The 27,104-nt window shown below is 38.0% G+C and overlaps 9 protein-coding genes, 1 long non-coding RNA gene and 1 other non-coding gene across 20 annotated transcripts; 4 read left to right on the forward strand and 7 right to left on the reverse strand.

Annotated features, from left to right (window-relative positions):
* Positions 1-43: 43 nt before the first annotated feature.
* LOC117780095 (putative RNA polymerase II subunit B1 CTD phosphatase RPAP2 homolog) lies at positions 44-814 on the reverse strand. The gene is made up of 4 exons (XM_034616497.1): positions 728-814; positions 555-666; positions 386-483; positions 44-323 (listed from the first exon to the last, which is right to left on the reverse strand). The coding sequence occupies exons 1-4, from the start codon at positions 754-756 to the stop codon at positions 128-130; spliced, it is 435 nt and encodes a 144-aa protein (XP_034472388.1). The 5' UTR covers positions 757-814; the 3' UTR covers positions 44-127.
* Positions 815-1,424: 610 nt separating this feature from the next.
* LOC117781943 (cysteine-rich PDZ-binding protein) lies at positions 1,425-1,965 on the forward strand. The gene is made up of 2 exons (XM_034618831.1): positions 1,425-1,638; positions 1,704-1,965. The coding sequence occupies exons 1-2, from the start codon at positions 1,475-1,477 to the stop codon at positions 1,831-1,833; spliced, it is 294 nt and encodes a 97-aa protein (XP_034474722.1). The 5' UTR covers positions 1,425-1,474; the 3' UTR covers positions 1,834-1,965.
* Positions 1,812-4,667, reverse strand: LOC117781942 (twinkle protein, mitochondrial). The gene is made up of 3 exons (XM_034618830.1): positions 4,342-4,667; positions 3,671-4,114; positions 1,812-3,087 (listed from the first exon to the last, which is right to left on the reverse strand). The coding sequence occupies exons 1-3, from the start codon at positions 4,619-4,621 to the stop codon at positions 1,967-1,969; spliced, it is 1,845 nt and encodes a 614-aa protein (XP_034474721.1). The 5' UTR covers positions 4,622-4,667; the 3' UTR covers positions 1,812-1,966.
* Positions 4,668-5,187: 520 nt separating this feature from the next.
* LOC117780338 lies at positions 5,188-6,213 on the reverse strand. Its single transcript, XR_004617073.1, has 4 exons — positions 6,158-6,213; positions 5,859-5,913; positions 5,543-5,675; positions 5,188-5,320 (listed from the first exon to the last, which is right to left on the reverse strand). It is a non-coding gene; the product is annotated as an uncharacterized LOC117780338 (long non-coding RNA).
* On the reverse strand, positions 5,986-6,103 carry LOC117782461. Its single transcript, XR_004617283.1, has one exon. It is a non-coding gene; the product is annotated as a small nucleolar RNA Z5 (small nucleolar RNA).
* A 110-nt stretch (positions 6,214-6,323) lies between the features above and the next one.
* Positions 6,324-7,159, forward strand: LOC117779542 (rRNA-processing protein FCF1 homolog). Its single transcript, XM_034615772.1, has 2 exons — positions 6,324-6,414; positions 6,481-7,159. Exons 1-2 carry the CDS (start codon positions 6,412-6,414, stop codon positions 7,078-7,080), a joined length of 603 nt encoding a protein of 200 aa, XP_034471663.1. The 5' UTR covers positions 6,324-6,411; the 3' UTR covers positions 7,081-7,159.
* Positions 7,160-7,307: 148 nt separating this feature from the next.
* LOC117779541 (40S ribosomal protein S2) lies at positions 7,308-8,652 on the reverse strand. Its single transcript, XM_034615771.1, has 2 exons — positions 8,587-8,652; positions 7,308-8,170 (listed from the first exon to the last, which is right to left on the reverse strand). Exon 2 carries the CDS (start codon positions 8,167-8,169, stop codon positions 7,363-7,365), a length of 807 nt encoding a protein of 268 aa, XP_034471662.1. The 5' UTR covers position 8,170; positions 8,587-8,652; the 3' UTR covers positions 7,308-7,362.
* Positions 8,653-9,359: 707 nt separating this feature from the next.
* LOC117779484 lies at positions 9,360-16,030 on the reverse strand. Of its 10 annotated transcripts, none has more exons than XM_034615697.1 (10): positions 15,916-16,030; positions 14,713-15,047; positions 13,996-14,360; positions 12,424-12,882; positions 12,251-12,347; positions 11,425-11,560; positions 11,084-11,336; positions 10,385-10,873; positions 10,113-10,325; positions 9,360-9,950 (listed from the first exon to the last, which is right to left on the reverse strand). In XM_034615697.1, exons 4-10 carry the CDS (start codon positions 12,571-12,573, stop codon positions 9,726-9,728), a joined length of 1,563 nt encoding a protein of 520 aa, XP_034471588.1. In that variant the 5' UTR covers positions 12,574-12,882; positions 13,996-14,360; positions 14,713-15,047; positions 15,916-16,030; the 3' UTR covers positions 9,360-9,725. The 10 variants fall into 10 exon arrangements, with proteins under 10 accessions (XP_034471588.1, XP_034471589.1, XP_034471584.1 ...); XM_034615698.1 differs by having other exon boundaries at positions 15,974-16,019; XM_034615693.1 differs by having other exon boundaries at positions 15,819-16,015.
* Positions 16,031-16,622: 592 nt separating this feature from the next.
* On the reverse strand, positions 16,623-20,797 carry LOC117781589 (SWI/SNF-related matrix-associated actin-dependent regulator of chromatin subfamily A containing DEAD/H box 1 homolog). Its single transcript, XM_034618365.1, has 8 exons — positions 20,568-20,797; positions 20,329-20,489; positions 19,281-19,870; positions 18,892-19,224; positions 18,182-18,449; positions 17,976-18,122; positions 17,618-17,920; positions 16,623-17,430 (listed from the first exon to the last, which is right to left on the reverse strand). Exons 1-8 carry the CDS (start codon positions 20,671-20,673, stop codon positions 16,804-16,806), a joined length of 2,535 nt encoding a protein of 844 aa, XP_034474256.1. The 5' UTR covers positions 20,674-20,797; the 3' UTR covers positions 16,623-16,803.
* Positions 20,798-22,066: 1,269 nt separating this feature from the next.
* Positions 22,067-24,003, forward strand: LOC117781515 (probable splicing factor, arginine/serine-rich 7). Its single transcript, XM_034618283.1, has one exon. It carries the CDS (start codon positions 22,206-22,208, stop codon positions 23,751-23,753), a length of 1,548 nt encoding a protein of 515 aa, XP_034474174.1. The 5' UTR covers positions 22,067-22,205; the 3' UTR covers positions 23,754-24,003.
* A 685-nt stretch (positions 24,004-24,688) lies between these two features.
* Positions 24,689-27,104, forward strand: LOC117779984 (3-ketoacyl-CoA thiolase, mitochondrial). Its single transcript, XM_034616344.1, has 5 exons — positions 24,689-24,837; positions 25,151-25,317; positions 25,902-26,675; positions 26,740-26,894; positions 26,952-27,104. Exons 1-5 carry the CDS (start codon positions 24,819-24,821, stop codon positions 27,031-27,033), a joined length of 1,197 nt encoding a protein of 398 aa, XP_034472235.1. The 5' UTR covers positions 24,689-24,818; the 3' UTR covers positions 27,034-27,104.

Here is a 27,104-nt window from a genome sequence, read left to right on the forward strand (position 1 = left end):
AGAGAATGAATGATATGAATTGTAATAAATAAACATATATAAATAGATTTGTTAGTGTGTGTAATAAATACATTTACAAATAATAGCATTGAAAAAGAAATCACAGTGTACATATATCATTTTCTAATTATGCTTTCACATTCGTCAGTAATTTAAAATTCGGCTTTTTCTCTCTGTCGCGCAGCCACAATGGAGATGTAGGAACCTGAGATTTGATATATTCAGATGCCTTGAAACAACAGCCGGAGCAAAACTTCTTACGTTCAGTTAGATCATACACTTTATTCTTTACGCCGCAAATTTGATACTGTTTTGTGGGCACCCTGTAATAATCATGTTTCTTATGCATTTATTTAACTTTATAAAAGTATTAGGAAATTCTTACTTTTCCACGGCAACAGCACAAAGTGGATAGCCACAGAGCTTGTTAATATGCCGTTCATCAACAATGTCGGCATAGTTATGCGGTTCGATTTCAGCAAGCTGTCAATAAAACGTATTCATTAACGTATATTCATTAATAATTCATATCAGATTTATATTATTTCATTTACCATTGCAAGAAATGCTTGCTCCTCTATGTATGGCTCCAAAAGGGCGACCACTATTTGATGAGCTCTGGCGAGGGCAGCACGTTTCTTAACTACCGCCGCTATTAGTTGTTCTCTTTAAATACACAACTTTTAAGTATAAAACATTAATTAATTGTTGTTTATTTGGAACTCACCTCAATTGTTGATTGTTTTTAGTAGTCATATTTCGTTTAATAGAGATGTGCTTGAGCACAGCATAGTGATGTCAAAATCATTTTAACGCTAACGATAATATCGGTGTTCTCTGCAAGTATCGATGTTTGTACATCACTGACAATATATACCATGTTTATAGAGCAGCTAAACCTGATTTTAACTTAAATCGTTTTTTTTTACAGCACATTTTTTTAAGTGTTTATGCGTGCGATTTTTTTTTGTTATTATTGTGTATTAATTAAATATTTAGCATACAGTTGCATTTTCAATGGCACTTGTTAGTTGTATATGAGAAATAGTTGGTTTTGTAGTACATTTTCAAAGCGATAAGTGTTTATACGTATATTTAAAGCGGCGTAGAAAATTAGCAACGGGTTTTAAAGGCGAGCTTCGGTAAATCACTGTTAACGTTAAAGCGCATTAAAAAGTGTTTTTAAAGGCTTTCAATTAAAGCAACTTAACTGTATCAACATACTAATTGACTGCTTTTTTAATGTGATTATAAATAATATTTATGACATATAAATGCAAGACTCCCATTTAACGATGTAACACACATAACCATCGAGGTTTTGACAACACTTGCATACAGCTAATTTCAAGAGTTTTGTTATCGATACGTTTTTACTCACATTCTTCGTGATCAACCAGCTATCGATAATATTTTGATGCAGATGCCCATTTTAATCTAAAAACAAAACAAAAGCTAGGAAAAGTAATTTACAATGGTATGTGATAAGTGTGAATCAAAGTTGTCGAAAGTTTCGGCACCAAATCCATGGAGAACAAGCAATGCAGCTGCCGGTGGACGTAAGATCAACGAAAACAAAGCGTTGTCCTCATCAAAGGAACGCTACAATCCCATGGGCAACAGCTTGGCACCGTGTCGGTAAGTGTTGATACCTACTATTTTTGGCCTTCGCTTGAACTAATTTATTACTGCATAATTTTCAGCATATGCCGGCAAAAGGTGCATCAAATGGGAGCGCACTATTGCCAGGCGTGCTCCTACAAAAAGGCAATTTGTGCAATGTGCGGCAAAAAGATACTAAACACTAAGAATTATAAACAGAGCGCAACGTAGCAACAATTGTCTTTTATAATAATAAGCATTAACAACATATTTCAACATTTAAGCTTAGCATAGTACATTTACCTCAAAGCACTGTAGTTAAATAATTAAAATAAAATTAAAATATTATATAATGTAACTACAGTCAAGCAGCGTTTGATGTGATCTTTTCACGGTCACGCTTCCGCTTGGCGCTCTGCACCGAACTGGAGTAACTGAGCGCATCCTTGTCAAACTCTAGGGGCATTATGCCCAAGTCACCGCTATAGCGATTCTTGGCAATTTGCAGATACTTCTTGCCACGTACCGATGTCAGACGTTTGTCCTGTATGATGAGGACATTGTCCGCCTCTTGTGTCGCTTTGGCAGTGCCAAAAACCGAGCTCGTTGTTAGCTCATCCTCCTGCCGTTCCTTGCGAGGATGCATCACCAGTGTGACGTGTACATTATGCTTGGTGGCAAAGCCCCGAAACGCCGCTATAATCGCATCCTGCTCCCAAAACTTATCGCCGCGATATGATGAGACGCCCATCATAAACTGCAAATTGTCAATAATGACATGGGCAATGTCATGCACATACTGAGCATGCTCAATGGCCTCTAGCACCGGCTTGAGCGGCTGCTGGCCATGGAAGGTCATAAAATACATGGGAAGACGCTCGAATTCGGTGGCCCAGTGATCAAACTCCTGCAGCTTATCATCAAGCGGATAGCCAACAAATTGACGGAGAAGTGTCGCCGCCAGTCGTGTGTTCCTTATCTCAAAGGATCCCCAGAGCGTGGTAACGCCTTGCATGGCCAGATCGAGAGAGTATTCGCTGGTGAAGGTTGTCTTCCCACTGCCTGTGGGTCCAGTTAATATGGTTAGTTCACCCTTGCGATGTCCCTTCAACAGCTTGTTAAGCACTGGAAACCGCTTCCACTTCACACCATTGACCTTTTCAATGTTTTGCAGCTCACTCAAGATGTCGTTGCGCAGGGCATTAAAGGTGGTTATGGATTTATGTCTGACTGGAGTAGCTTTTGCTAATATGTGTCGCACATTGAGGCGTTTCCGGAGTGCCACATGCGGCGCCGGTTCCGTATCCGTTGGTCGTATCAACAGGCAACGTTTCTCATCCATTTTCTGGGCCAGGGCGCGTGCTGCATCCCAATTGTGGGTGGCATCGTAGTGCAGCCAGAACACCAGCTCCTTGAAACGCTCCAGGCCAGGCAGACATTCCTGTGGCAGCAGTTGCAGCGCATACGGTAAACATATAATGCAATCTAAAAGATAAAAAGTAAGAACAATTTTGTTTACATACATATACATATTCCGGAAACAAAAACTCTTAAAATCTATTATTGGATTTTATTATTCTAGAAAATTATAAATAAATAGTAAAAATCTATTTAATTAACAATAGAAAAGATATACATAGTAATATTGCATTCTATTATACTCAGGGAATAATACAAGAAATGTTAAACGAAATAAAATCTTTTTCAAAAACCAAAACGTTTTCACCGGTACGGCTTTGGTACATTTATCCAAAAATTATTTTTTATTTTCTGCATGTATTTCATTTTGCTTTATTATAAACAGAAATTTCTAAAAATTGATTTGTTCTGCCGGTACGTATCGGTAATGATACCGAAAAGTAAAGGACAAAAAAATAACCTATTACCGAAAAAATTGTTTTGGTTCGTACTGGAACCGATATTTGCTTTGGTTTAATACAGAATAAAGGAAATTCTATTTGATAAGTTAAAACATTTGTATACCAACTAGCGTTTAAATAAAATTGTATATCTTTTATAGTTTAGTTGTTGTAAACATAGAGAATCATGGAAGTCAAGTTCAACATACGCGTCTCCAGGTTCTGCGTGGCCAGCACAATAAAGTCGAGCAGATTGCTGACGAGCACGGCTTTGTTCTTGTTCCCGCTGCCGGTGCCGTGTATAAGCAGTCCCGAACTGCAGCTGCCTTGGAAAGTCTGCTCACTCCGATCGCCCAGATGCAGCACCTTCTCCCCGACGACCTTATCGGCCACATTGCGCAGCTTAAAGTGCAGAAGCTGCTGCTCGGCATCGTACTGTGCCCCAATGGCATTCAACTGCGCCTCCTTCAAACCCCTTAGCCCCAGTGCTTCACAAGCCTCCGATGTCACATTGCTGAGATTTGGAAATCTAGATTTGTAATCCACAGGCTTCATTAGAGCCCGTTTATAGCCTACAGGCGTCGGAGTCTGATATGCCGCCAGAGCGTGTGCAATTGATGTTTTGACATCGCAATTGGGACAAATGAACGCACCTAAAATATAAATAGTGAATTTTAAATTTTCAAAATATGGCTCGTTTTTATGACGTCACTAAAGTAACAGAGACATCTACGCTCTCAGAGAATGGCAAACTCATGGTGGAATTATTATAAGCTTGAGCATTCACTCCGTTCCATTGTCACCTTATAATAATTTCCAAATGCTCTGTTTCTACTTTGAGCTTAGTTTACAGTTAAAACACACATACACGCATACATACCCGTTCGTTTGTTTATGTAAGCTTGTGGCGCTTGTGCACGCAATGTTGCTGCTGCGACCGGCACAAATTTGTTGTTGCGCTCACATAGCCGGCATTCCAATTGGAGGCACGTGTGTCCATCTTTGTTGTATACATTTTGCTGTCGCAATTGTTTCTTAAAATCTAAATACTCTCTGGTGTCGAGTGTGTATTCTTCGGTCTCAATACTTGTTGCATAAAACCGGCATCTGTTTTTATTTACGCGCAACAGCAGCGGTTTAGTTAAAGCAGCGAGTCTCATGGCACAAGGTGACTCATGCACATCGTGTTCGCATACAGGGTGCACCAATTACATACATATGGGTGTGACGCGCGCTAACGAGAACATTTTTTAAATATACTTTTAAAATTAAAATGCCAATGCAATGCAATGCCAAAAAATGATCACATCATTATTAAATTAATTTAAATATATTATGGTCAATATCGTAGGTTATCGAATCGATATTCACACGAACACAGTACTCACGTAACTGTTTTGACAAATTAAATTATTTTAGTTCTAAAATCTTATTAAAAAATTTAAAGATCCATTGATTCAACTTTTTATAAAAAAAAGTCAAGATATTTTAATAAATATGAAAAGAATATCTATTTTCTTGTTCCTAAAACAAGTCGAGATTAATATTCATTAAAATTCTTTTTTCAAAAAGTAAAAAACAAAATTGTAAATTTTGACACTTTCTAGTGCAACTGTACCTACGCTCATTCTTGTCGAAACAGTTCATATACTGTATGCAAGCAGTGTAAACTCAACCTAACCTGACGCACGCACAAATCAATATAAAAATTGTTTCTATAAATATATAATCATATAAAACACATTTAATTCAGCATATGTATAATTTTTCTGTTTAATAAAATTTATGAATATATAAACTTCAATTTCTGCACACAGTGCATTGCGACATGAATCTGGTCAAAGTTGGAGTTCGTCTCTCTGAAAAATGAAATAAAAAGATCTCGTTAGAAATGTAGTCAACAATATAATAATTTATTTATGTAAAATGCATTGATCAGACGCCTTGCCCATCTTTAAGCGAATAACCGCTTTCTGGTGGAAACCGCAAAAGGTAGTTAAAATAATCATCACTTAAGAAATTTGCACATTTATCGGAGCACGTGCCACGTGGTTGCAACTACATGGAAAATTAAATCGTACCTTTTTTTTCAACTTTGAAGAAGAATGCATTCAAAGTGCAAGACATAACCTCACTTTATAGGTCCACGCCGTCAGGGGATTTCACCCGTCGCCATCTTGTAAGAGGCTCTCACTTCTTTTCAAGACATAATGCCTAAAATGACAAAATAAAATTGATGATTAGTAAAATTAAATAATGATAACTGCACTGCCTTTGATATTGTTGGCATCAGTTTACATTTCTTCCACATGAGTCTACTCAGTACAGGTCTGTGTAAAAGTTCATCATGTTAATTGCACTATTAAATAATGTGCGTTTTATATAAAATATTCTTACCTTAATTGTTGTTTAATTTCAATGTGCTTCCACATCAACCATATTGTGTTCAATCCTGCAAAATAAAAAAATACAACTTTAATTTTTGCCAACTTGATTAATTAAATGTGTAGTAAATTAGCTAAGCCATCAGATTGCCGATTCATCTTTAAATGAACAAATATTGTTCGAAATTATATTGAATAATACAATACAATAGCGAGAAAATGTCCCTTCAGTCTCGTCATCAGTTTCATCAATTTGTGGCTTTAATATTTTTACTTGAGAATAACTTTAATGGCACTTGGATGCAAACTTACCATCTTTCACAAAATGTTCGACGCAAATGAAAATTCACGCACGTGGTTCACCGAAGTAAATTCTTAGGCATCGATTTCATAACTATCGAGAGAAATTGCAGAGTTGCATCACGTTCAGCTCGTGATCTTGTACTTATCGATATATTTTTGCAACTCTGTTTCAACAGCTGATGGCCAACAAAAAAATCTACACGTGCAACTGTCGCATTTCAATTTCAATTGTTTACATTTAATTTGCAAACTAAGGATAAATAATGGTAAATCAATGTGTAACCTGCTTAAAAGGTTTAAATTACACATTTATATTTTTTCTTAAATTTAAGGGCAAGCAAAAGAAAACAAAAAAGATACAGAAACAACGAAACGGGCAATTGAAGCGTTTATTAAAGCCAACCGATTCCCGGATAAAGGAGCAACAGCGTCTGAAGCGGACAAAAGCCAAAGATCCTCATGAAATGAAAGTGCACGAAGCAACACAACAGAGTTCCGCACTCTTCTTTCAGTACAACACACAGCTGGGCCCACCATATCACATTGTGCTCGACACGAATTTCATTAATTTTAGCATTAAGAACAAACTGGATATTGTGCAGAATATGATGGATTGCCTGTACGCCAAATGCATACCCTATATATCGGACTGTGTGCGTGCAGAGCTGGAAAAGCTGGGCAACAAGTACAAGCTGGCCCTTCGCATCATATCCGATCCCCGATTCGAACGTCTTCCCTGCCTGCACAAGGGCACATATGCCGACGACTGTCTGGTGGAGCGAGTGCGTCAGCACAAGTGCTACATTGTGGCGACCAACGACAAGGACTTAAAGAACCGCATTCGCAAAATACCAGGAGTGCCCATTATGTACGTTGCTGCACATAAATATGCCATTGAGCGTATGCCTGAAGCCTATGGTGTCAAAGCGTAGTCCCAATTTAGTCAGAGTTAAGATTATACTATACAATCGACACGTGTATCCAATTTTAAATATACCTTAAGCCTTGATAGAACCTTGTTTTATTTAAAAGCAAATATAGATATTTCAATATCTGTCTTCATTTAAATTATCGTCATTTACACACACAAAAGTTTGCCTTTCTAACCGATCCATGATACAGTCTACCCAAAGATATTAAGATAATAAAACATTTCATATAATATTGGTATGACGTTTTTGCTCTTTATTTAAAACATCTGGTTCGCAATGATCTTAAGCATCGGCATGCAGACGAGCCGTTGGCTTGGACAGGAAGTCAGAGTATGCCTGGTAGGGTGTGGAGCCCAGAGGCATCTCCTTCCACAAGTCTGGGGTCAGATAGGCGTAGGTCTTGGCAATGGCAGCATAGGTAGCCTTGGCAAAGTTACCCAGAGTGCCAGTGGAGCCACGAGCGGATGTGTAGCAATCCTCAATACCAGCCATGGTCAACAGCTTTTTGGGAACGGGGGCAGACACAATGCCAGTACCACGGGGAGCTGGGATCAGACGCACCGAGACGGAACCGCACTTGCCAGTTACCTTGCAGGGCACGGTGTGGGGTTTGCCGATCTTGTTGCCCCAGTAGCCACGACGGACGGGCACCACAGAGAGCTTGGCCAGGATGATGGCACCACGGATAGCGGTTGCGACTTCCTTGCTGCACTTGACACCCAAGCCAATGTGACCGTTGTTGTCGCCAATGGCAACAAAGGCCTTGAAACGGGTACGCTGACCAGCACGCGTCTGCTTCTGGACGGGCATGATCTTGAGCACCTCATCGCGAAGGGATGATCCCAAGAAGAAATCAATGATCTCAAACTCTTTAATGGGCAGCGAGTACAGATAGATCTCCTCCAGCGACTTGATCTTGCCCTCACGGACTAAACGACCCAGCTTGGTGACTGGCACCCACTCCTTCGAGTCCTCCTTGCCACCACGACCGCGTGCGCCGCGTCCACGGCCACGACCGCGTCCACCACGACCACCGCGAGAGCCAAAACCACCTCGGAATCCACTACGGGCTGGAGCTGCGTCCGCCATTCTGTAAAATAGCCATAAAACGTATTTTCATTAGCATTTTTTTTAGGTTAAACATGAAGGTATGAGTCAATATATTGATTAATAAAGTTGAAAATGCTTTTTGTATCAGACGCCTTTGGCCATCTTTAAGCGAGTTAACGCTTTCTGGTGGAAACCGCAAAAGGTAATTAAATTAATCATCATTTAAAAGCATTTTTCTAATTTTTTCACTATCTGCATGCGTGAGTGTGCAGAGCCGCCATTTTGAAACACGTGGTGCGTCAAATTTATTTTCTTACAATATTTAATTTGCAGTAAATATTTGTAGACATTGTGTAATTGTTTCATTTGAACACACACATGCGTGCAACATTTGTTTAATATTTAATAACTCTCAAAATTATATGTTAATTATAAAAATAAAAATAGTCAACTTACTTGTAGTTGTATCAACTTTATTGGGTGAAGACAAAAACCAAATGGACGAGAAATTCCAAACGCAAATTTATTGAAAGGCTCGGGCGTTGCCATCCAGCGCAAAGGCTGCCACTCAGCAAAATTTTTCGATCTGGCAAGTCGTTTTTTTTTAAGGTAAAATGTCAAAAAAGTACTGGAAAATTTTTTACCTGTATTGTTTTTTTCTTGTTTTGGAGCTAGAGTTTTTAAAATTTTGAAATCATTTTTTTTTAAATTAAATTTGTAACTTCCCTTACCTTGAGGTGAAGAACTTCAAATCTTCACGAAAATGTTTACCTAAATTTTATCTAATTTCAAATTTGTAATTTTCATCAAATTATTTATTTGTTGCAGAGCTTTTGCATTTTGTAATTTGCATTACGTAATGATTTAAATTTCGCGCAAAATGGGTAAAATTCCAGGCAATTAATTGAACACTGGCCGAGAGTCAGTGTTGCCAACTTGTTTTAATAGTCATATCGCAACAAAAAACAGGTTGTCAGCCCATTTTCATATTGCGATCAATTTTCAAAAAGTATCAAAATTTGCAATTTCTATCATAATCAATCTAGACTCTAGATTCTAGGACTTAAACATTTTTGCAAACGTTTTGTTAAAATTTTGTCAAATTCTTTATATATTTTTTAGTTAAATTATATTACTTGTTAGTGGCTTTTGACCGAGATATTTCACCAAAGAAATACGTTACAATTTGAAAGGAATTAAAACGACATTTGTTTTTGTTTTTTTTTTTTTTGACTAGCGTAGTTTTTATTACACGTAAATAATATGGGTTCACATAGTACAAATTGAGCCTTATAAAAGCAGAATTATGAATTCCACCAGACGGGCGGGAGTTAAATGAGCTCCTCACTTGGGTCATGCATGTAAAATGTAGTTATGCCTTGGGTTAGTTATCTAACTTCTGTGTTCCAAAATAAATATTGCTTATAGCCTATGTACTCGGAAAGTACTATAAATAGTTTTTTTTTTTTTTTTGTTTGCAAATGAGGACAGACCTAAATGCAATTCAACCACAATAATAATGTCTGGTTATTGCAACAAATTGCATCCCGATAATCAAATCCCCTCTCTTTCGCTCTTTCTCCCTTTCTCTTTCTTTAGTTGTTGGTATGGGTATAATAGAGCACCGTATTGCCGGGCAGTTGCCAGTGGGACGCCTTCAGTTCGATTAGCTGGAGCAGAGTACGGCGGATTGCAGCTGCAGCATCGCCGGCATTGAGGAACGCATCCCTCACCAAAGACATCAGCAGTTCCAACTGCTGCGGTAGCTGCCGCTCCATGTCCTGCCCAATGCAGGTTAAAACATAGAACAGGCACTCAATCTGCAAGAGAAATTAAAGTGAAAATTAACAATTGAATAATAAGGATGAAAGAAACAACTAGTTGAGAGTGCTCGACTACAATATACCCTAACCAAAGAACGTAAAAACTATTGTATTTTAAATATCAATTAATAGACTTTTGTGGCGGTATTGGAGTCTTACCTCGGATAGTGAACGCACGGGAGGACGCACACAATCCTCGCAACATTTGGATAGCAAGCTGAGCAGCACCAGAGGAGGGGGAGTACCCTCGCTGTGGGTGCGCAACTGCAGCTGGCGTCGTTTCAGCTGGCAAAACATTTCCGTAAGAAATGCCATGAAAGCCGTAAAACGGACACGCGATGGCGATTTCATTCCCTGAATGGCAAAAAGCAACTGGAGGGAAAATAAAACAGATTATTTCAACTCTGGAGAGAATGGAAATTGTTGCTTACCTTTTCACGTTCCTGATACCATTGACGGCACGTATTGAGCAATGCCTCCAAGAACGTCTCCTTCTGCTCCTTTGCGATGATGTTGAGACACAATCGGGAAATTGGCAATGCAAAGCGTCGACTTTCCACTGAACGTTTAATAAACTGGGACGTCAGTTCCATGAGACAGCGGGAATTCAATTTATTTGGATCCTCGAGTGCCGTATCAATCAGTGACTGTATCTCCGGCGTAAATTGCCCAATGTCGGCCACCTCATTGCCCAATCCCAGTCCTAATCCTGCCATGCCACGAGTCAATGCATCCGCCGATGACAACGACTTGGAACGTTGCAATGCATTTCCATTTAAATACGCATCCATTCCATTCATCTGAAAGTGTTGTTGTTCACTGATGTTGTTGTTGTGATTGTAGTGATTTCCATTGTTGTTGCCGTACTGTGATGTCTTCTGTCCTCTGGGCTCCGGTGCGAACTTCACACGATTTGCAGTCTGCAATAAGAAGGGAACATATTTTAATTGGAGATCTGTTTTATTAAGAACATTTTTATTTGTATATATAACATTTTTCCGCTATATACTCTCTACATTTATAAAGAGGTTTCTCGCCAAATTGTGAAAAATTAAGCTTAAAAATTTCATGTTGATTTTTTAAAGCCAGTTTTGATAGCTCAGACTGGTTAAATGGAATTATTGACATACATGGAGAATATTGCCGCTAGAGGGTGAATTCATGAGAGGCAGTTGTCCGGCCATTGGGCTGATGGGATGTGTTACCAAGATGGAACGATGATGTCCCGCCTTGAGACTGTTTAAGGAGGGCATATTTCCCAGGGATAATCCCGCTTGTCTTCTATTCAGTATGGCATTTGAAGCAGCTGCCACATATTGTTGTTGTTGCTGTTGCTGCTGCTGTTGTTGCAAGAGTCCTGGGCCGGGGAATAAAAGGGACGAACTGGAAGAATGTTGTAGATTGTGGTTTAGCTCTGCAAGAAGATTTCAAGAGGAATAAAGTTGGGCATTAAATAAAATTTGGCGTTTACCGATTGTTTTGTGCCTCGGCCGGTGGCGACATTGTAAATTCCTGGGCATTTATATTCAGTTTATTGGCAACAACCCCAACACCACCACCACCACCTGCACCACCAGCTACAGTGGCTACCTCACAGCCACGTACATCTGGGTAACATCATGATAAAAAGGTTTAAAGACACACAATGGAATATACATAAGTACGAACATAAGATGATTTGTTTTGGGGGAAAATTTAATTAAGAAACAGAAACATATGAAAAAAGAAGAAGAAAACGAAAAAAAGAGTATTGTAATAAATTTTGAATATATGCATCTTAAAGATTGTCCAAAAGTAAAGTTGATTAAATGTTTATTTAGTTAGCAGCTGGCCGAAAAGCGAATTGAAGTAAACTTTGAGAGTAGAACTAAGAAAAACTATAGTTCATAATATTATCATAAATTTTAATTTATGAGAGCGGTTGTAAGTGGCGCCAGCAGCAACACAATTCATGCAGTACTGGCGACAGCCAGTCGCACAAGCCAAATTATGGAAAAACCAAATACACGAAGTGCTTGCTCGATCGACCCATGTCACTAACGATGATTTTTGTTGTAGGTGTTGTTTTAGCGTTTGTTTTAATTACTTATTACTAATGTTAATTCTTGGGGAAAAAGAAAAAATCAATATAATCTATCTTGACCAATTTTAATGGGCTTAGGATAAACAAAAATAAAAAAAAGATTTTGAGTGTTGTGAATGTAGGGAAAGGCTTAGAGAGTACATTAAATGAAGGCAACAAGCAGAGAGCCAAGCTTATGAATATTGTCTACATAGATGATAAAACAGTTACTTACTTGGAGGTCTATATATATCCATGGCTGGCTTGCCACGCATCTGTCCAGGCTGATTTCCAGGCACATTAAACGCCAGACTGCGCCTTTTATTTATATTCTAAAAAAAAAAAAATTAATATGAAAAAGTATAATATTTTTAAAATTTAAAATCTTAATTTGAAAATGAAACCAACTTGTTGATTTGAGGAGCGCACAAAGCTTCGTTCTCTGGATATAACACCGGGCATAATGGGTTGAAATTCGGGCGATTTGCGCACTTTTCGAGCATCATTCTGTTGATTATTATTAAATGTGGCTGCTGAGATTTCCACTTTCTCTGCCATTATTGTAGCTGCTTCTTCTTCTTCTTATCAGTTAAACTAATTGAGAAACCTAATCTTTGGTTTTCTTTCTCTTTTTAAAAATTTTCTTTTGAAAAAATAATAGTAACGTGACTTATTCTCGTTATCCTTTAGTGGATCTCTTGAAATAAACGTCTATATATGTTTTGTCAATATTTGAGTAAAGTTGTACATATCACAATTCTTGTTTTTTCATTTGTTTTGTTTGCTTTTAATACAATCAACTAAGTTTAAATTTTCTTTCGTAGTCTCATGTGCAAGACAAATAGTATTCCTCCGTTTAATCGTGGTCTGAAATTAAAAGATGAAAGAGAGAATTTATGATGAGTTATGTATGTATAGACCAGTTCATCCTCCACATAAACTTTATAAACTGTGTGGGATTATTGCAATGCTGAAAACCTAAGACATTAAAGTATTTACTTGACAAAAGAGAGAGAAAAGCAGAAACTATTTAAACTCTCATCGATCGATCTGTCAATGTTCATATGTGCACTAACACTCAGACTCAAACTACTCATGGGTATGTCTACAATACATTTATCTTTTAACCGGCTTTGCGATGGCGCGTAGGAGTGCATCTGGTTTTAAGACCGACATTTGGGGAGCGCACTTTAAATCGCATGACATCAGCTTTGAGCAATTTTTTCTTCTTTTTGTTTTTCTCTATTTTTTTCAGCTCGTTTCAAGTACTCGTAAATATATGTGATTGCGTCCATGTGAATGTGTACGTGTTTCTGTAATTTTCAGCTATTTTCGTCGAAATTTACATACTATATTATTAAGTCTATCAGAATGTATTCTAATAGATATATAGACTAAAAAGTACATTAAAAACTGCCTAAATGCAAAACTTTAATAATTATGAGAACTTTAATTAAATGTATAATAGTAGTAAGCTTGTTATTTCATATAAAAATACTTTCTCAAACAAATACTGAAATACGCGTTCAAGAGTTTTTATAACTCGCAGAAAAATAGTTGGTAAGATAACAGTTAAATGAATCTCAGCTGTTATACAGTATATCAACAAACAAAGTTTTTGTAATTTTTCCAAATTATTACATGCAAAAATATATGAGATACAAAGTTTAAAATTAAAATTTTAATATAAAAAAATCGGAAAATGTTAAATGATATACTGTTATACATTATTTAAACACTTTTCACTTTTGAAAACAACGCCTTCTTTTAATTTATAACCACTTTATCAAATTCATTAGTTCTTGTACATTTCACAATATAAGAGAAAAGCTAATTATTCCATTAATTATTCAAAAGAGAAAATGCGAAATTGTTAACACAATTTAACACTTTATACAAGTGACAACAACAACTAGTAGTATTTATATCTTCACGACTGATGTATCTTACTTGTTAGCTTTAACTTCTTATAGTACTAACCTTTTAGTGCAAATAATAATTCATCCAATAATATTTAATTATTATTTTTCGGGTATCGTTGCTGTTGTTCTTTTGTTTATATGCTTCTCTCGCTCTCTGTGTCTCTCTCTCTCTCTCTCTCTCTCACTCTCTCGCTGCGTTTGCACACTCTCTTGTTAATTGTGTCTCTCTTTCTCTTTTTTTAGTTCTTTAGATTAAAGAATTGTCGTTATGGATATTCGCGTTGTTGTCGTCTTCGTTTGTTTTCTTCCTCCTGGTCGTTGTCTTGTTGTGATTCGTATAGAGAGACTATGTATGTATGTATGTATTTTATAGATACGCTCTTCTTCGTGACTTGTCTCGTTTAATTATGCTCGGCACATACGCTAACAATAATTCCAAAAGTAACAAATATTTTTAATTATATTTCACTGTCAATCAGGCAGTTAGTTGCCTTATAAAAAGTCTATGAATGATTAAGTGAGTTCTGTCTTTGGCATTTGCCACTGTCATACAGACACACACACACACACATGCACTCACACACACGTCCACAGATGTATTTTGATCAGATACAGCAGCGCAGAAACAATTGATGATTGTCTTGTTATTCTTAACAATTGTTATTTCTTTTTTCTTTTTCTTTTTTTGTAAGTGCTTTCGAACAGCTGTTTACGAGTGGGATGAGTCAATGAGCGGGTGGTGGCCGCCAGCGGCTGATGTGTAAAGTATACGCACCGTTGACGCTGACGTCGTCGTCGGCTTCGTCTGCGCTTTTGTATCTTCCAGCTGCAGTCTCTGCGTTCTGCTTTGTGTTGTCTATTTTTGGTTTGTTGCTTTGCGCTTATTATTCTTTCGCTCGTTGTCAATTGTTATAGTATTTGTGGTTTCTTCGCGTAATTTTCGTTTCTTTTTTTTTTTTTGTTTTTCGTATTTGATCGCTCGCTAGTTCTCTTAGTTATTTCTCACGCACACACACACATACATAAATATTTTGTATGTACGTACAATAGGCATAGATATTAATTTATTTTTATGTTTTCTTCGCACGCGCTTTTGTTTTCCCTCAAATTCTGCGTTGTAGAATAGAATGTATATAAAAATATATATTATTGCTATTTATTTGCAAATCGTTCACATGTGCCGCCGCACACAAGCACATACATATGTACACGCATTTGTATGATACATACAGTGAGTCAAATAACTGTTTTGATAGTTTATATTTTTTTTTGATATAGTTTACCTAATAGATCACAATAGTTTTCTTTGAATAATAAGATAAAAACTGTTGCTACAAAAGATTGTGTACTTTGTTTTTTAAATAGTCCTGTTTATTTTTTTAAACTTGCTCTAAGAATATATACATGCATATGTATAAAAAAAACTAGATAAGGAATTTTTTTTTTTTCAAAATATAAACATGTCAAAACAATTAATTGACACACTGTATACATATGTATCTATAGTTATACACTTTTATTTATATACATGTATGCAGCTTTACGGAGGTGCGATTGCGATATTCTTCCGTTTCCGTTGGTATGACGTCGTTTTTTTGAAAAATGAATTTGGTGTTATTTATTCGTATAGTATGAATATATTTGTATTGGACCAATATGATTTCCGTTTGGCAAGCGCTCTGCTATTTATAAATATAATTCACCCTAAAAACTAATGTACGTATGTATGTATACATTTCTTTTTATGAATCACATAATAGCAAGCTAAATAGATAGAAAAATTACCAACAATTCTTTTAAGTTGATCAATATCAATACATATGCATATGTTTGTATGTATCAATTATATGCTTGAGAATCACATATAACTTTTAATTTTACTTTCGTTTGCAATTATTCATACATTCACTTCGATTGATTTGTTCGTTATTCAAATTTGTTCAAAGATATATATTTTTATGTTGATATATATTCGCACATCTATGTATGTATGTAATTTTATGGTATAGGTAATGTGAGTATCGTTTTGTTGCTACACTTGGCGCTGGGTTCTTTGCGTTTAAACTTAAAAATTAAATCATCGGCGCGAGCGATCAGTTAAAGACTGAAACTTGATGAATCGCCGCCAGAGTGAAAAGCTCATCAACGTTTGTTTGCGAGCGCCGCCCAACATATGATCTCACGAATGAACAGAAAGCGTATATGGAAGAGAGCACAATTCGCTCGTTTTAGGGTTGTCGAGTTGAAATTAGATTCAGCGCAGTTCAACTGATGATTCAAATAATTTCTGCTAAACTGCATAAATTAATATTGATAATTGGCAGTGAATTGTTATTGTTGGACAATATGTATTATTACGCCGCATACACTTAATGGTGCTTAAATTCCTTGTTGCATTAAAAAAGAGGTCTTATTATTTTTTTGCCTTAATATTCCTTTACATAAATGCGATAAATTCTCAAAATATTTGATATTAAATAGAAAAATAAATAGTAGTAATTTCGATTTCTTGTTAAACAGCTAAAATTTTTTTGAAATCAATTAAATTTAAATTTTATCATTACTTACGATCACGATAAAACTCGTTATCTTTTGCACGCCATTGTCACGTCTTTTGGAGTCCAAAAAATACTCGACTATTTCTTACCATTTCCTTGTCATGCATTTAATAAATAAAGAGGTATTTGATCTTACATGTGAATATATTATAATTTATAATTAAATACAATATTGATTCTTATAAATACGACGAAAATGATATGAGCAAACAGCTCTATAATAATTGTTAATAAAATGATACGCTATAAAAAAACATAATTTGTTTATAAAAAAATGGAAAGTGAATCTCACTGGCGAATTAAATAGACTACTTTGTGGGCGTTCCCAAAGAGTTATTTAATGAGTGATTTAGTTGCTCCTCCTCATCCTTGTCGAGGCCTAATGCCATGGTTAGCAATTTAACAACACAACGCTGCTCATGAACTTCTCCCTTCTCATTGGACGTTATATCCTTTTCTAGTTTTAGCTTCTCTTCGGCAGCCATCAAAATACCCTCCTCAATGGTGCTCTCCGATATCAAACGATATATGGTGACTGGACGTCGCTGTCCCATACGATGACAGCGATCCTCAGCTTGTTTATCATTGTACGGATTAAAATCAATGTCGTGAATAATGCAGGTATCTGCTGCAGTTAAATTGATGCCGACACCGCCGGCTTTTGTGGATAACAGAAAAACAAATATATTGTCATCGCCATTAAAGTCTGTGATAAGATCTTGACGCTCTTTAACGGCTGTGGCGCCGTCCAAGCGACAAAATCCATGATTTCGTATTCTCAGATACTGCTCCACAACGTCCAGCATCATGGTGAATTGGCTAAAGAGCAGCACACGATGTCCCTCGGACTTCAGTTTGGGCAGTAAGGTATCCAGATATAAAAACTTCCCAGAATCACATATTAAATGAGCCGGAATCTTAACATCATACAGTTCCTAAAAACAACAACGAAAGATAGACAAATTTGTAAACTGACGTAAAATTAGGCAACTAAGCCGAATGTCGCACATTTTAAGAATAATACATAAATATAAGAATTAAGAATATTAAAATATAGATAACAAAGGTTGAAACGCAATTTGTCGACATTCTTATGATAAGGAGTCGTAAAATGTAACTTACGTATTTGTTGCACAGCTGAAACACCTGAAAGTCAGACATAATTGCCAGCTCCTCGAATATGTACTGCTCATTGGTCTTTTTATAGGAACTGACACTCGCCAATCTCCTCGAGAAACCCCTGAGTTGCTCATCCGTGAAATAATGACGCATTAGCAGCGGATGATTTGCCATTCGACGCATTTCCATCATAATTGCAACGCCGGCACGCTCACTGCTGCCACAGATCTCACCCTTGTTGTTGGAATAATATTCAACGAGATCTTTATAGTATTGTTTCTGTGAAGTGCTCATTGGTACTTTTTCCTGTAGAAGAAAATCAAATAAAATAAAAACAAGAGTGGCACTTAAAAATACTTACGACAAAGCTGTGTTTCTTGGGCAAATTGTTAAGCACATCATTTTTGAGGCGCCTTAAAACAAATGGTTTCATAATGCGCTTGGCTCGCTGCACTTGTGTCTCTTGGAACTGTGATAGTTCCTCTTGATCACCATCAGTTTTGCCCTTCTGCAATTCAGACAACTTGTAAATATCATCATAAAGAAACTATTTAAGTCGACACACACCTTGACAAACAAGGACTTGATATCCTCAATGCTTTTGGCAAAAAACTTGGGCATCACAAAGCACAGCAAGGAGATCAACTCCAGCAGATTATTCTGCAGTGGCGTGCCCGTGAGTAAAATTCGCATTTCAGCATTAATAGTTATCAAATTAATATATCGTTGGGTTGTCATATTCTTCAGCATGTGAGCCTCATCGAAGATTACATAATGGAGCTTGCAAACGCGAAACATCTTACGCTCCTCTGGCGTGGAGCCAACTATATGGTACCTAAAAAGAGAATCAAAGATAATTATAATTAATATGCACATAACAGGAAAAAAAATTAGCTGTAGCAAGGAAAGAATCCTGAATATATTTTATTTAATGGAGTATGTTGTGAAAGGGGCATTTTTATTATAATAATAATTTTTTTTTTTCTGTATAACTTTGAAATAATAATTTAATTTATATTTTAAATGTAAAAACAATTTTAAGTATCATACTTTTAGGTTTCTTGTATACTATTTTCGTATACCAAACATAATTATGTTTTGGAATATTTTAATTTTGAATATTGCTCCGACAAAGAATAAACAATATGAAAAATAATTAAATTTACATTATGTTAATATTACAAAACAAGTATTGATTTCCAATTTATTATAGAGAAATATTAATGAAATCAACTTATTATTTTATAAAATATAATATTAACTAGAAATTTACTTACGTGGTGAGGAGCACATCAAAACCGGTGAAACCGACCTTGGCAAAGCGTGCACGCATCCTTCGTCGTTCGTCCTGCGATCCGTGATACTTTTCCACTATCAAACTCGGACACCATTTGGACATTTCAGCCTCCCAGTTGTCCAGCGTGGACGAAGGCACTACAATTAAGTGTGCTCCCTTGCTCAGATTATTCTCCTTGAGGTACGCCAGAAATGCTATAACCTGTATGGTCTTGCCTAGACCCATCTCATCTGCCAGGATGCCATTCATTTCCTGCTTGTGCATAACTGTCAGCCAATTAAGGCCAATCACTTGATAATCAGCCAATTGCATGCTGTAAAAGTAAAGCATTTAATAGGTGCTGGACTCAAGACAAGAGATAGGACTTACTCTCTGTTTAGAATCTTTGGCTGCTCCACAATGCTGGAACCACTGGCAATAGCCGCTTCCAAGCGCGTCACCATGACATTACATTTGCTCAAAATGTTGGCTACGGTATTCTGTTTGTTAATCAGATCCTGTGCGTAGTTAAGTAAATCAGCCGATAATCTATTAGCCTCCAGTTTTCGCCTCAAATCTGCCCAATCATTAAATGGTCGCAGTTCAAGAAGTACCGTTGCCTTCTTCTCGGAGAGTGTTTTTACCGATTGAAGTTCTATAATGCTGGCTGTATTCATAAACTGAAACACTTTCTTGCGTTGACCTGTCATTTTGGTGGCCATTTCCGTGTCACTGTCATCGCTGTCGTACACCTGATCCTTGGACTGTTTAACATCATCACCATCATCGGAATTATCGTAATCCGAATAGTTGCCACTTGACTTGCCGCCATGCGTTTTGCTGCTGCTGCCATTTGAGGAGCTGTGCTTCAGCTTCGGCTTATCCAAGGGACCACTTGACTTTGGCTTACAATGCTCCTTCAGGTAACGAATTGAGGCAGCAACATCCCAATTTGTTCGTGACAGCGAATCCTGGATGGCCTACAATTGGAATTTAAAAAAAAATCGATTGAAACTCTCTGATTCATATAAATAATTAAAATTATGTTTGAAATTGTAATATCGTCAATAATAATTCCAATATTTATTGATCACAATTTTAAATTGTAGACCTAGAATTTTGATACCTTATCCATTTTGGGACGCCACTGTAACAACAGCAGTTCCGAACGCCATTTTAATAATACTAGAACTTTTTATAACTAAAAAAATTATTTATTATTACATTTCCAATATTTATTGAACATTTTCCAATTCTTGACCTAGGATTCTGGCACCATACACACTTTGGGATACCACTGTAGCAACAGCTGTTCAGAATGCCGGGCCCGAATGGCAAATATTCCGAACACATGTATGTGACGCGCGCGCTCTTCCCGCCGCTCCCCGCTCCCACTCATACTCACACCCGCAACAACAACTCCAAACGGTATACTTACCATTGTATCGTAATTGGGCATTATTTTTGCTGCTGCCATGTAACGTTCTTCTTTTTCTTTAACTGTTAACTGGATTTTTATCTTTTTGGGCGTCTGACTTTCTGCGCCATCACTGTCACTGTCGGCCATCACCTGGATACGCTTTTTGCCAGGAACACGCTCTGCAAAAAAAGCAGCATTCGGTTGTAATGCAGCATTCTCCACAAGGAATACATTTTAGATGAAAACACAATGCCTACCAGTTCTCCCCGGGCTTGGTGTGGCAGCTGCATTTTTAATTATACGAAATTGACGCAAATCGTTTAAGCTAGATTTAGAGACCGATGGCGTTTGACTTTCCGACATTTCTGTATAACGTGAATAGCAAATATCTTTTTATTGTTTATTTTAGAAATAGAATTTGCAATAACTTGACAATCGTTCTGAAAAAGTTCAAATGCGTTGCCACCTGGCCCAAATGCTGCCACCCGACCGAAAGACTGCCACCCTGTTAATTTCACCGATCTGGCAGTAAGTAACATTTTGGGTCAATTGCCAAAATTGGTAACTTTAATTTAGTAATTTTTCTACTTATTTTTTTTTAAGTTTCTTAATTTTGAAGCTAAAATTTTTAGTTTTTAAAGAATTTTTGTTGAAATTTCTTGCATTTAAAATTTTTTTTTTAAATCTCTCTTCCCTTGGCATGAAAGCCTCAAACCTTCATTAAAATGTGTACCTTAATTTTATGTAATTTCGAATATTAAATTTTCTTAAAAATATTAATTTATTGTAAAGTATGGCATTTTGATATTTGCAATACCTAAATTTAAATTTATCGCAAGATCTAGCGACATGGCGCCAACTCTGCCCAACTGAATAATGAACTAAATGAGTGATTCAGTTCACGACTGGCTCGATCGCTATATACCCAATTCACACTGACCAACATCTACCATCTACCATCAATTCTCGTGATGGTCCCATAGTTTTACCCGTGACGAAATTTCCCATTCGTTCCGCCATCTCCCCTTTGATGTTCGTGTTTCATTCGCTTCCAATCGGTTTCAAGCCGACACTAGAAACCTGACATTCGCTACGAATATGTAAACAATGTCAACTTAAATGAACGGCAAAAACAAGAAGAATAAGAAATTCGAAATGGCCGCGTCATGTAAGCAAAAAAATTATATGCATTTTATTTGTAATAATCTGTTTATTTTAATCAAAACCTGGAAATAAATCAATTGCTAAGCGGGTGAAGTGGTCTGCAAAGATGGATGAGATTGTTGTGGACCTCTAGGGCGAGAGCATTAAATTGCTAATCATTTTGTTGTTATGCTCCGTAATAGCGAGCAACATTTTAATTTTTTCACAATAAAAAGTTCAATAAAAGTTTTTCACGTGTCTACTCTTAATGATGCTAGGAGTAAAATTGATGGTAGATGGTAGATTTTGGCAGTGTGAATTGGTGTTTCACATCTAGCATCATTCCCATGCGTTCCCCGTAGATGTGCTCAGTGTGCAGAGGCTAATAATATGCTTGGCCAATGTTGCCATTATAGCCATTTTCCAAAGAGTTCTATTGTTTTTCAGAAACAATTGCATTAAACTACGATGAACAAATGCATTTAACGTAAAAGCTTATACAAGCTATTTTACATTCACAACACACTCAAAAATACCGATACTCGCTGGCTTCAAACAAATGGAAATCGCAATCGTTAACGATAACGCGAAACTGTTATCGGTGTTTGTTAGCCCTGTTCGGCAATCGAAATTTTCGCGACGCCGTTTGCAGCCCTCGGTGAATTTTTTCCACTTGTGTGAGGTTAATTGAATATTTTATTTCGCTAAAAACTGATAAATTTGGGCTATAAAAAATAAGAGAAATAGCAAAAATGGCTGGCGGCAATACACCGCGTGTGATACAGGTGACGAATATTGCGCCGCAGGCCACCAAAGATCAAATGCAAACGCTGTTTGGCAACATTGGCAAAATCGAAGAAATCCGACTGTACCCCACCATTCGGGATGTCTCCTGTCCCGTCCAATCGCGCATATGCTACGTGAAGTATACGGAAACGAGCAGTGTGCCCGTGGCACAACATTTGACGAATACGGTCTTTATTGACCGGGCGCTCATTGTCATTCCGGTGCTGGCCATTCCCGAGGAGTATCGTGCCCTGGAGATGCTGAAGAACGGAACGATTGTGCCGGGCTTGCAGAAGCCGGACTCGAAATTGCCACCGGAGGTAATTAATCGCATTGAGGGACAATTGCCACAGCAGGTCATAAAAACATATGATCCCAAATTGGTCGAGTTCAATCTGCCCGAATATCCAGCGTTGCCCTCGTTCTATGATGCGCGCAAGATTGAGGAAATCCGTCGCACCATCATTGTATGCGATGTGAGGAACGAGTGGCGTCTGGACGATCTAATGGAGTGCTTTCAACGTGCCGGCGAGGTGAAATACGCCCGCTGGGCGGAGAAGGACAACAAGACATACTGCATGATCGAGTTCTGTGAACAGACGAGCGTCATCCATGCGCTGCGTTTGCAGGGACAGGAGTTTAAGGGTGGACACCTAAGTGTCTACCATGCAACGTACTCAATAACAAAGCCGGAGGCGAAATCGAATGAAGCTGCCCAGGCTGAGATTGAGGAGGCCATGACGATTGTTAAGGAAGCACAAAGCATGATATCGGCAGCCATAGATCCAGTTATTGGCATGTTGGCCAAGGATAAGCGCCGGCGTTCCCGATCACGCTCCCGTTCCCGTGAACGTCGCACCAGCAGTCGCTCCCGTTCGCATCGTTCCAGCTCACGACGGCGACGTCGCTCTGGCTCCCGTGAGCGACGCAGTGTATCGAGATCACGTCGTTCGCGATCTCGTGGCAAACACTCGTCCCGATCGCGTAGTAAACGCTCCCGTTCCCGTCATCGTCGCAGCAGCTCCCGTTCACGTCGTTCCCGCTCCCGTGGCGGAAAGCATTCTCGCTCATCGAGATCACGCGGCAAACGCTCGAGATCTCGACATCGTCGTAGCACATCACGCTCTCGACGCTCACGCTCTCACGGTGTTGCCGGCATCGGCGGAGGTGGAGGAGGTGGCAGCGGCGTCGGAGGAACTGGAAGTAGCGGCAACGGCAAGCGTTCCAGATCCCGGGAGCGCAGCAAGAAGTCTCATCGCGCCCGCTCTCCGCGCTCGCGCAGCAAACGCAGTTCTCCATCGCCACCAGCTGTGACCAGCAAATCACGTTCCAGCCGAAGCAAAGATATTCTCCCAATATCAACAAAGTCATCATCGTCATCTTCACGAAGACGCTCTCGCACTCCCGACGGCCGCAAGCTCAGATCCATCACTGAGGACACCGAGGCAAAGAGTTCCCGAAAATCGGTCAGCGTTGAGAAGTCGGACAACATGGATATATCCAATTCACCCTAGAGAGATCAATCAACTATTCAATGATTCATATAAACAGACATTTTTTATTAAGAACAAATACAACAAAATTAAAGAAACTAATAATTAATTAATTGCTTTTGCTATTTCAATTAAATTACGATATGTATTTGTATTGCTCTCCGCTCTGTCCTAGTTCCAAGCATAAAGTTTATTTCAAAATTCCGCAATTTACCTCTGTATGTTTATTTAAGCTAAAACCAATATACAATTCCTAGCCTACGTTCATAAATTTGTACTCTTTCAATCGAGGGCTTAACTTACAGATTAACATGAAAGAAATAATTTTCGAAATGCCGAGGATTTAATACCTTTATTTAATTATGGATAGCAGTGTATGGCGCTAATGGGTATAGTGACGAGATTGTCCTTGAATCATCAAGATGACTTTAAAACTGAAAAACTAGTTTTCAGCTCATTGTCCAGATCAAGAAAAAAATATATATTTTTAATTAAATATTTTAAACTTAAAAATATAATTATAAACACAGTCAAATTATATTTGATTTAAAAATAAACAACAAAATTTGAAATATACTATCGCTAGTATTAAATTATCTAAAAATATTTATTAAGACTTCTATCGATATGTTGTCAGCTCTAATAAGCTCACATTGATCGATTGAGATAAACAGCAACTTGTTGAATTTATTAAATTTTGTATAAATATATACATATGTAGTATATTTTATATTAGACGTGTTTGTAGATCACTTCTTCATTATCGTTTTTAGCCTTTAGTGACAATTAAATAACTATTAATTACTTTGCTCCGTCCTATTTTCGCTTTGTGCACGAATCAGCTGTGAAAAAAACAGTTTGTTTGCTTTGCTGCCGCCAAAAAGCTTTAAAGAGAGCGAAAGGTGAAGACGGAGCTTTTTGCGCTCTCTACAAAATGTCTGCCGGCTGCAAGTTTGCTTCAAGTTGCCATCGAGCGTTCGTCGCCTGCAGTTGTCCCCAAAGTGTTTAACTGTTCATTTTTATATATATTTTAAATATATTTTTATATATTTTATTCTATTGTGAAGATAGTTCCATTTGTGCAAAATGTCCGCAGTAACCAAAGGTGAATTTTGTGTATTTTATTATTGTATTTTAATTGCTGTCACAGTTGTGATATATATGAAAACTGAACTTTGGACTTGTTGATGTCTTATCTGCCCCCCTCCCCCCCCTCCATTCCCCTTTAGCGGTAATGAAAGCATAAAACAAGCGCCGGTATATATTGATGTGAGAAGGGTGGTGGGGGAGGGGGGGATTCTGCACTTTGAACCTGTTGAGTGAAAATCAAGATTTGCTTTCATTTAATATCAAATTTGAATAATCATAACGTACATATGCAATACATGTATACTTATCTGTTTAATAACGTTATTTAGGCATTTATATTGTGGCCGCTAAGCGCACGGCTTTTGGAACTTTCGGTGGTGCTCTGAAGAACGTGAACCAAACACAGTTGCAGACAACGGCGGCCAAGGCGGCTCTGGATGCGGCAGGACTCAAGGGGGAACAGGTGGACACGGTGATCGTGGGCAATGTGATAGCGGTAAGTCGGTGGGGTGGGTTGGTGGTGAAATGTGAAAAAATGATAACGAATCCGACAACTATTGTGAATTCTGATATCAAATTTGCGTCGTTCTAATTACACATTATTTTTTTTTTATCATTATTTTTAGTATTATATTATTATTGCTTGGAAATAATCTTTTTTATTTTTTGATATCATTTACAAATTGCCTAAATAATATTAAAGATATTTTTTTTATTCATAACTCAATATTTATTTTGCATTTATTCAATTAAAATAAATCTAACAATTTATAAGTAACAATTAAGGCTTAATTTTTTATGTAAAAATCACAATGCAAAACTTATTTTAATTTTTTTCAATTTAAAATATAAATAAAAGCTATTTCGAAAAATAAAATCATAATTAAAAGTGGGTAACAAAAAAGGTTTTTTTTTAATTGCTTGACAGTAATAAAACTTGGTTTCTTAAAGTCCAAGTTAAAAAATCTTAAATATAAAAATTGAAAATATCCCGAAAATCCAAAATATTAAGAACTAAATGAGTAAACATTGAAATCCCTAATATAATCTTTATTTTCATTTATTTGCCAATTTCTGCAGTCCGCCTCCACCGATGGAATCTATGTGCCACGCCATGTGGGTCTCAATTGTGGCGTTCCTATTGAAAAGCCTGCGTTGGGCATTAATCGTCTTTGCGGTTCCGGCTTCCAGTCGATTGTCAATGGTGCGCAGGACATTTTAGTGGGTGGTGCCAAGGTCGCACTCACCGGTGGGGTGGAGAGCATGTCACAGACTCCGTTCATCGCCCGAAACATGCGCTTTGGCACCACATTGGGCGCCAACTACAATCTGGAGGATGCCCTGTGGGCAGGTCTAACTGATACCTACTGCAAGCTCCCCATGGCTTTGACAGCTGAAAATCTGGCCGATCAGTATAAGATCTCCAGGGAGCGTGTGGATGAGTTTGCGCTGCGTTCGCAGAAGAACTGGGAGAAGGCACAGCAGGAGGGCGCCTTCAACGCTGAAATTGCGCCCATCAAACTGAAGGTCAAAGGCAAGGAGGTTGACTTTGTGGTGGACGAGCATCCACGTCCCAAGACCACAATCGAGGGTCTGGCCAAGCTGCCGTCGCTCTTCAAGAAAAACGGCACTGTCACGGCGGGCACAGCTTCCGGCATTTGCGATGGTGCTGCCGCTGTGGTTGTTGCCTCCGAAGCGGCACTCAAGGAGTACAATCTGAAGCCGCTGGCACGCCTTGTTGCCTTCTCCTTTGTGGGCGTCAAGCCAGAGATTATGGGCATTGGACCAGTGCCTGCCATACAGAATGTTCTCAGGGTCGCTGGCAAGAAACTGGAGGATATTGATCTAATTGAGGTAGATCCGGATACCTAAATACTAGACTGCACTTCTACATAAAATTGTTTTTATTGCTTGGCAGATTAATGAAGCGTTTGCTGCACAAACCCTGGCCTGTGCCGATGCCCTTAAGCTGGATCCATCCAAGTTGAATGTGAATGGCGGTGCCATTGCCTTGGGTCATCCTCTGGGCGCCAGTGGTTCCCGCATCACCGGGCACTTGGTGCATGAGCTGCAGTAAGTTGTCTAGAAAATAATCCCTGATTTGGGTTCTCATCATTCCCCTCTTTACAGACGCAAGAAACTCAAGTATGGCATTGGATCCGCCTGCATTGGCGGTGGTCAGGGCATCGCTCTGCTGCTGGAGTCTGTTTGAATGGAAACCCTGCTGCTTTTACGATTAGATTAGGCATTTTTAATTGATGAAAATATAGATTTATGAACTGA

The sequence above is a fragment of the Drosophila innubila genome (assembly GCF_004354385.1).
Source record: "Drosophila innubila isolate TH190305 chromosome 2L unlocalized genomic scaffold, UK_Dinn_1.0 4_B_2L, whole genome shotgun sequence".
Taxonomy (NCBI): domain Eukaryota; kingdom Metazoa; phylum Arthropoda; class Insecta; order Diptera; family Drosophilidae; genus Drosophila; species Drosophila innubila.